A 9,857-nucleotide genomic window follows, 5' to 3' on the forward strand; every position below is an offset into this window, starting at 1 on the left:
GGATATTGCACTGTCTTGTTTTAGTACGAAATAAAAAACTACGCCCTTACAGATGTCTTTTTTTTTCACTTTGACCTGTTAAAAACCAAAAATCCTATTACTAGATAATATGTAACACAATGAAGCACATGTTTCTTACCATAGAATTAGTAAAATAAAATGAAAATTTATATTATGATAAACACTACAATGATAACAAACTGAGAATTCATAACTGGAAAAAGTGTTGCATCAAAGCATAAACACAAAAAGTGACACTCAGTTCATTTAGAAAGCACAACATGACTTGCATTCTATGGTGACAAAAGAAATTATAAGGATGGTGACAGGGATAAACAACGCACACTCCCAATTTACACGAATAAAACAAATTCAAGTGGTGATGCAAATGGCAAGAGATATGTATAAAAAAAATTCAAATTATTTGCATGGAATATAAAGGTTCTGGTCGAGAGATGTACACAGTGATAAAAAACACAAGCCATTGGTGTTGACAAACTTTGCTGCTGCTGTTGTCAGACTCAGTATGTAGACAATATATAAGTCACACTGCAAAATCATCTACCAATCATAATATTAAATGCACGAGATCATATTGAATATTTGCACTGGTGTATCATATTTATTAATTGATGGTGACCAAAGACATTGTAGACCTCAAGTGCATGGGAAAGAAATTAGGGTGTTGATACAATGCAAGAGATATTTATGCAAATATTCAATCATAAAGAAATAATTAAATGTTGGTGGAAGAGAAAAGCAAACCACTGATGTTGGATGCTTGCATAGAGTGTATGGCAAATATTAGCTGTGCAATTATTCTGGAGGTGATTTTGGTGCCAGTACCACAAGGTGGCAAGCAGCTTTCTATTGTTGAACCACGTTGCGTGTGCAGAGAGCTCAATCCAAGCCTGGAGAGCCTGAAAAATTCACAAAAGATCTCTTGAAAAGTTTGTGTTATTGTGTGTGTGAGCATTATTAGGAGATATGTGTTAGTGAATACTTTATGACATTATATATATATCTTTGGACGTTCACATTCCTTATAAAATTGATTTTGGCCAATTATATTAATATTTCATTAAGTTTTTACATTTTACTTATGTATACGTTTAACTTTACATAAAGGCTTTCCGCAACATTCGACATGTAGATTTTGGAATACTGGTATGTCGAGTATCCTGGAACGATGACTTCGACGAACCGAATCGATATGTGAGCATTGGAATTTTCATTATTGTCCCGATTTACTTTCAGTGGACGGTGGGCCGCGCAAGCTCGATAATTATTTGCGGACTGGCTTGGCTACGAGCATCTCGGTGTAGCTTGCAAAACAAAGACTTCACTAGTCAATAAAACCTCGCCTTTAAGTCGGCCATCTTGAAACTCTGGCTTCGGCTACACTGCGTTGCACAGGGACCGCTAGCTTTCGCTAACCGCTAGATTCGCTAGGCTAGCTTCGCTCGATTCGCTACGTGCTATGCAACACGCCACTAGTATACAGAGTGGGCCACGTGACAGTAGCCGCCTTCTATCACACTCTGTGACAAGGGGGCTGCTGCCCAGTGGTCCACTCTGTATTTTACTGTCTTATTGTTGTTGTTGCCAAAGTGAAATCTTACCTGCTTGGACAAAACACAGTAAATGATGAAAATGAGAAGTCCCTGCACACAAAGGAAGAAGAAAGAGTTGTCCAGTGCAAGGTGAGTGCAACGTATTACCAATGTTTACATTTAGTTTCCATTGTTTGTATTTACAGTCTACGTCACTGTGACAACTGCTCCTATTCTTAGTTCGTCCTCTGTCCTGTCCCTCCTTTCTGCTCTCTCTCGTCTCTTTGGCGTCTTGTGCTTCTTCTCGACCTCTTGGTTGTGTGTGTGTGCTTGTGAGCGTGTGTGTGTGTAAATGTACCTGTCTGTGCGTGTGTGTGTGTGTGTGGTGTGTGTGTGTGTGTGTGTGTGTTGTGTGTGTGGTGTGCGTGTGCCTGTGTGTACGTGTGTATGACGGAGGCTGCAGGGTGTGGAATAGAAAGTACCACAAGTGTCTGATGGTGTGATGAGAATAACCGAATGTAGGCGCTGCTCTGTGTACAAGTACAAAATACAAAGCAAGCTAATGTCTGATCGTGCACTGGAGAACAACCCAAAGTCTCATGTGAATCTTCGTTTGAAAGTTTACTTTAAGAAAGAAAATAAGGGACGAAACAAGACGTAAAAATAAGAGAATATGAAATAACCAAAATTTATACAACTCATTGTGATTCTTTTGATGAACAAAACTAGGAAAATATCTACTAATCTATTGAGACAACTATTTACACGCCAGCATCCGTTACTCGGTGGCGACACCGCGACTAGCTGCCACAGCGCGCCACACGGGATGCGAACCGAAGCGCGAGCACTCTAACCGCCAGACTGTTCACTTGCCCACGATGCTGTATACACCATGTTAGACACCATGTTACACCGATGTTACACACCATGTTACACCAATGTTACACTTCACTGAGATTCTACTCATTACAGTTTGCAAAGGGGTTAACCATTATTTAGCATGAAACTAATAAAGTCGGAAAATGTCGCATGTTACAAACAACAATGTCAGTCGCACACAATGGCGACTGTCGCCAAGAAAGCACCAACCTGCAGGCTGTTGAAGGCGAGGAAGAGATACTGGAAGACCACAGTCTCCTTGTTGACTGAGAAAACACTAAAGATCCAGGTCAGGCCGAGCACCGGGGTCATGACACAGATGGCCTTGACCACAGACCTGAGAATGTGGAGAATGAAATAGTATGGTGAGCATGTATGTGATGTATGATGTATGATGTAAGATCTATGATGTAAGATGTAAGGATGTATGGCGTAAGATGTATGATGTAAGATATATGATGTAAGATGTATGATGTAAGATTATGATGTATGACGTAAGATACATGATGTAAGATGATGTAAGATGTATGATGCCAACTGGCGAATGAAATGTACTGTCAACATGTTGCTGGTGTAAACAGTCGTTGCTAGGTGTCTGTTGTGAAACAGCAGCCTCATCATACATCATCCTTACATCACAGACGGATGCTCAAGTGTTGTAAGCTACTTGTTCACCGCGTATCATGCCGGCACTAATAACGATCACAGACAAGAAGAGTAATTTACGGATGTCTAGTCTACACTTGTAATCATCATAGCCATAGTATAGACACGTGACACAATAGTGTAGCCCGTGCTTTATGTCTCATACACCTTATGTTCCTTGATGAATGCTTGACTAGCTTGTCTTTCTTACTTTGCTTTTTCTCTGTTGCTCTTGGTGACAAAGGTCGTGCTGCTGACAAGTGCCCGTATGACGACAGCTACCACCACGAAGTTGACCTGTCACAGAAACATGGCATGTCACCTAACCTGTCACACATGTTAGCACTAGAAGTTTATTGTCGCATATATTATGCAAATCTTTGAAATCATCAATGTATGGCATGACAAGCTTGAGGGCTGCAGACACACTAGGTGACTGTCACAGACATGAGACAACCATGTGTCCCCCTTGACTTTGTCACAAAGCTGTCATCATGATTGAAGTGTCGAGATGACTGGTCTGCTGTATGCACTATGGTCATCTTCATTATTTGGACAGACTAGGTCAACAATTCGGTCTACAACTTACCAGCAGAGTGGCCAGCGCGGGGCCTACAAAGGCCCAGATGAGTCCGTCTCTCAGTGACAACCAGCAACTGAAACACAACCGACACTGTCACAGTCCAGCTGACAACCACGACAACTTGCATAAACACACCGTTGACCATCTACACCACTTCTTCACCAACTGTACTGATAGCCAGCGAGGACTACAAGTGGCAAATGTGTTGTGCTTCCCTTCCTAGTCTGCCCCCAGGACCGAGATATTCAAGCCATGTTGGCCAACTCAGTCACCTGCCTCTTCCTGCGCATCTCGCGCATGCGCCAGTTAAGCGCCGCTTCTTTTCCTTGACTGGTTCCAAGGTGTGAATGCCATGTTCTACCCCGAGTACAGTCATCACCTTCAAGGCTCAAAGTAGGCATCAAGACCTGAAGACCTATTTCTGTCGTGAATACCTCCAGTCACGTGTGGTCTCCTTTCCTTACTATCTTTTCTTTCTCTCTCTCTCTTTTCCTTCCATCAGCTTGCAGTCTTCTCTTGATGAGTTGTTGTTGTTGTTGTTGTTGTTCAAGCGCATTGAGCTTTCTGTTGAGTGGGGGACGAGGCGTATAAATGTTTTAAAAGTATCATGTGGATTATAAATGTTTTAAGTGTATCATGTAGATTATCAATGTTTTAAATGTATCATGTAGATTATCAATGTTTTAAATGTATCATGTGGATTATCAATGTTTTAAATGTATCATGTGGATTATCAATATTTTAAATGTATCATGTGGATTATCAATGTTCATGTTTCAGTCTGCTGCTGTCGCTGCCAGAGTTACATCGATGTGACGATACCCTGGGTAGAAAGTATTTCTGCGGTAATTGCTGTAGATTAGATAACCTTATCTGGCGAATATTCGTATGTACAGACGATGAGTTTTACAAGTCACTAACGTGTGTCACTTGTGTGTCTACAGTCCAGAATGCACTGTACAGACTGACCACGTGATGGATAACATGACCATGACAAGTACTCACTATTCGTCGTTGCCGTAGCCATCAAAGCGGACGCCGAGAGACACAGCAACAATCACCAGCGGGGCTCCTGTGTGAGAGCATGAACACACTGACATACAAGTAGCAGCAGCTTGCATAATCACATCATGTTGCTCAGTATTTCATTTCTGTAAACAGGGATCTCGTTTTCTCACTACTCAGTTCTTGTAAAAATCATTGTTTGTATGTTGACATGTTTGTCCACAGTAAAATCGTCGTTACAATGTTTTCACATTCTATTTACAAACATGAGTGTTGTGTTAAACATGGTTATCGATGTGATCTATTGCACCAACAACCATCAGAAAATAAACTGCAGCAGGTGTCTACTGACCGTAGGCCAGACACAGAAGCCAGACGAGTATGGACTTGGTGGGGAAGACGATGACGATGGCGATGAATATATTCAGCCCTTCACTCAGCATCAGGAAGAAGACGACAAGAAAAAAGTAGTGAAGCAGTACTGTGACTGTAGTACACGCGTCCTGTAGGTAATCACAGGTAATCAGTAGGTAATCATATCGTGCAAAGTGTTATATTAATATCCGCCACATCTTTTGTGTAGGACATACTAGTAGTACTCCACGATTAGAAAGAAAAGATCATCATCATCATCATCATCATCATCATCATCATCATCATCATCATCATCATCAATCAATCAATCAATCAATCATCATCATCATCAATCAATCATCATCATCAATCACCATCGCCGCCACCACCACCACCACCACCACCACCACCATCATCATCATCCAAATCATCAATCATCATCATAATCCTCATCAACAATAATCAATCATCATCATCATCCAAATCATCAATCATCATCATAATCATCATCAACAATAATCAATCATCATCATCATCATATCATCATCATCAAGTGAGCTCAGCTCGCTTTCCACAAATAGTATACAAAGCCTGAGTGTTCAGTAATTATTAAGACAGACTGACAGTGGCAGAAAGAGAGTCGAGGTTGCTGCTGCAGAAAAAGTAAATCACTGGTCTTGACCTCATGGCGTGAACTTTCCACACTTATCTACCTTGGGCAGGAGCAGCAGACGAATATGGTCTCTGAGAAACAAACTAAAGGCACATGCGACTCCTGGTGTTTGCACAGAGCCACACACTCACCTCCGCTCATACTTTCCACACCGCAAAACCAATGGAGGGCGGAACCTCTCGGCACTGTGCAGATCGTTTGGTTGATAAGCTTACTAACTACACCTCGGTGCTGGGGCATTTAATGTTAGGAATGAACAAAGTCAACAGAAGGATTTTATGCTGGGGCACAACCATAGTTACTCACCTTGTTCTGTGTACTACTCACACCTGACAGAAAGGTGATGTAGGCCACCAGAAGGACGACACACAGGTTAATGAGAATGACACTTCGGTCGGACTTCACATACCTGCTCGGCAAACAAACACAATATTGATAGTCCAGTCGGGGTGTAATCTCTAGGCATCAAGCAAGTACACGTACTTTTATACATTAAATCTAGGGACAAATGGATAAAGAGACAGACGGAAGACTGATAAACTTACTTCCAAAGAGCAGCGTAGACTATTATGGTTAAGAAAAGTCCAAAAATGGAGATGCCACATCCGATGTAGGTGATGTACGATAATACCTTCGCATCAATACCGGTCTGCAAGCAGCAAAGAGTTGAGGATATCAGCATTGGACCACCTCAGTCTCTGGCCACATGTACAGGTTAAGAGGTCAACATGTCCACGTGTACGTCGTGCTTCATTAAACGCGTAATTGTAGCAACAAACATGCACATAAATCATACAACACCAAACACACACACACACACAAGTCATGGTGGTCAGCACCAACACACAGACACACAAGTCATGGTGGTCAACACAAACACACACACACACAAGTCATGGTGGTCAGCTCCAAAACACACACAAGTCATATCAACCAGTAACCAGCGCAGCAAACATGGGGGGGGGGGCCCTACCGGTCTGTAAGGGCTCATCAGGATGGCGAAGTTGGTGAGATGATCACAGCTGCAGGTGGTGATACTTGTGTTGGACTTCAGCACCCTGCAGCCCTCCTCCGACCACCTGGGTGACGAACTGCACGCACCAAGCAAAGAGGATCGCATTTTCAAACACGTGCCTTCTGAGTGCCATGATCATCTACCATGTCTACACATACATTCACACAAGTATGCCCTCAAACACATACAGAAACACTGTACACTCACGGCGAAAACTGATAATTTCAGCCAGTCTTTTACAGCCTGCACTGTCAATGTGTAAATATTGTTGTAAATAATGTGTAAATACCTGTTGCTGAAGTCTATGAACTGGCACGATGCATTACCCGTGTTGTTCTGAAAACGGAAAAAATCATATCTAGAAAAATATAAAAGTTTACTAGAAATATCCCCGAGAAATGTCAATCAGAAATCGCTGACAAGTCTGTTGGAGGTTTTAGGACCTGGGCAGTCCGTGACCTTTACTTGCAAGAATCAGTTCTATGAGCACCCGGCATTTTCTCCGCACTCAGGGGCCAGCTGCACATGTTCCAACAAGAGACCCTTCGTGAACTCTACACCGACATGTTGTTTCAGCGGCCATTATTTCAACGAACGGAAATCGCTAGAATTATTGCAGAAGTCGCAATGAAAACAGACAACACCAAAGCTCACGTCAACGACTTCCACCAAATCATGGCTGTACACTTTGAATAGTCATCGACATGTGTTAAATATTTATTTGCAAAGTGAACACTGGACCTGTCATGGACCTGTCATGGCCGTGGTGTTTGTGAGACGAATGTCTAATGTGTAGGTAGTAGAACTAACAGTAGTAGTAGTAGAGTTGTTTGAGCCTAGTGGCTGCTTGTCCTAATGGTCCAGTCTGTGGAGTCGCGCTCAGATTCCACTGTGCTCACTGCGCTCAATGTACTCACTGTGCTCAGTGTACTCACTGCGCTCACTGTACTCACTGTGCTCAGTGTACTCACTGTGCTCACTGGGCTCACTGGGCTCAATGTGCTCAATGTACTCAATGTACTCACTGTACCCAATGTGATCACCGTACTCACCGTGCTCAATGTACTCACTGCGCTCACTGTGCTCATTGTACTCACTGTACTCAATGTACTCACTGTGCTCACTGAGCTCACTGTACTCACTGTGCTCACTGAGCTCAATGTACTCACTGCGCTCACTGTGCTCACTGTACTCACTGTACTCACTGTACTCACTGTACTCAATGTACTCACTGAGCTCAATGTACTCATTTGTCAACTATGTGAGTTTATTTTCTATGCTATTGTGGCAATTGAGAGTAAACAGTTCATTCAGTAATTCTGCTCCCATCATTCAAAGTATCCTTTGTTGGATTTTCCCGTGTGACCGCCATTTTGTACACTATCCTGTGCTCACTGGAGCGGAAATCCGGCATTACAGCTTTGTCTTATTTAAAAGGATTTTGAATTAAAATCTTTTAAAATTATGTTATCCATGGCGTTTAGAAGCTTCCTATAAAACTGTTTTAGCTCAGACCCGCCAGGTGTCGTGCCACCAGCCACAGACCGTTTGGAGGACTAGACTCACTAGAGGGCAACAGCTAAACGCGTTTAAGTTCATCCTGGGTCTCTTGTTTGCTTCTGAACACCCCGAGTTCTTTTCTCAAGACGATTATAAAATCTGATAATCGCCATAAATAGCTTTCACAACTATTTTAGCCAGTTTCGAACAGCTATTTTAAGGTGACAATAAACTGTAGAAAAAAAATTGTTTTAAAGATTTTAATAACATTTTGTGACAGAATAATCAAATATCAAATAACTATCTAAATAACTAAAAAATATATGTATTTTACGATGAATTTTTTTTTACTGTAATCAATGATTTTTGAACTTAGCTTTTAAATGAAATTTCAGAGAGTGCCAGAAGTCATAGATCATTAATTTTAAAAAAATTAAATTTAGATAATAGTTTAAAGTTTACTGTGCTCTCTTGATGCACCATGTTTATGTTTACAGATCTCTCATCGGCTTTGTCTCAAAACTCAAATTAAACAACAAAGTCAGCCATGACAATAAGCACCAACAGTTGACCATCTTGCACTGAATCCCTGCAGTACTTACCGACTGATGCTCGAATACCAGGGTCACCGGTTCACGGAGTGTGGGAATGTCTACTAAGGTCATCGTCAGGATCACCGAGTTAATTTTCTGCTCGGAGGTTGTCTCGCCGACCCTAAGACAATAAAGCAATGTTTATCATCAAAATATTTTTTCTTGCGTCCCTTTTAATGCTTGCTAGAGCTGAGCTCTCTACAAATATTTACAAATAAAATGTTCGAATGTTTACATGTTTACATGTTTACACGTGTACAACATACGTTACCGTCTCTATCTGTCGGAATTACAAGCATAATGTGTGTGAGTGATTGGAATGAAGACGAGCATGAAGTGCATGATTGCAGCTTGTTTGTCCCATTACCACTTCACCACCAACACCCGCTGTTCTCTATAAACCTGGAATTTCGAGACTCAAACGTGCGAGTCACGTGCACCCACACCTCGCACTGAAGGCAGCTGTAGTCGCTCGTTGACTCTAAGTTTGTCGCAGGCAGCTTAACATTATTTCTGAATAATTTTTATCAGACAAACGGGGCGAAACATGTTTTGCCAATGCCAAGTCCTCATAATCAAAGAGCGGGACCCTCATGCTACTCACGAGGATGAACTGCCCTGAGGGAAGATGTTGCTGAGTTTCGGTAGATGAGGGCGCTGTACCTTGCTCCAGAATCTGTTATTTGAAATAAAAAATATAAAAACACATACACACACATTCCGCACTGTTGGCTCGCTTGACAACAACTTTATTTTCTTTAGAGCAGACATGAACAAATAAAGTAACTGTCATGTCCTGACTAATAGATAAATATTCTAGAAGTGTTTTGTTTTGTTGTATTCAACATCCAGACTAATGAATTAAGGTGACCTTGTTTCTTTCAGCAGTAGATATAATGACTTATAGAAAACATGTGTTGTGTAACTTGTGGTAAACTCTGTCAGACCAAGATGTCGGACTGTTTGTGTGAAGATCAAAGTGTCTTACCACCAGGAACAGCAGCTTTGGGAAGCAAGATGGCGTTGTTGGCTTGTAGGACCCAGTCTGAATAATACC

The 9,857-nt window shown here is 41.7% G+C and overlaps 1 protein-coding gene across 1 annotated transcript; it reads right to left on the reverse strand.

Moving 5' to 3' along the window:
* Nucleotides 1-1,467: 1,467 nt before the first annotated feature.
* On the reverse strand, nt 1,468-9,857 carry LOC112566634 (adhesion G-protein coupled receptor D1-like). The gene is made up of 13 exons (XM_025242906.1): nt 9,789-9,857; nt 9,405-9,476; nt 8,810-8,921; nt 6,997-7,043; nt 6,666-6,783; nt 6,238-6,341; nt 5,999-6,101; nt 5,018-5,168; nt 4,666-4,732; nt 3,667-3,733; nt 3,289-3,374; nt 2,643-2,769; nt 1,468-1,664 (listed from the first exon to the last, which is right to left on the reverse strand). Exons 3-13 carry the CDS (start codon nt 8,870-8,872, stop codon nt 1,494-1,496), a joined length of 1,104 nt encoding a protein of 367 aa, XP_025098691.1. The 5' UTR covers nt 8,873-8,921; nt 9,405-9,476; nt 9,789-9,857; the 3' UTR covers nt 1,468-1,493.

The sequence above is a fragment of the Pomacea canaliculata genome, linkage group LG6, assembly GCF_003073045.1.
Source record: "Pomacea canaliculata isolate SZHN2017 linkage group LG6, ASM307304v1, whole genome shotgun sequence".
In the NCBI taxonomy this organism is placed as follows: Eukaryota; Metazoa; Mollusca; class Gastropoda; order Architaenioglossa; family Ampullariidae; genus Pomacea; species Pomacea canaliculata.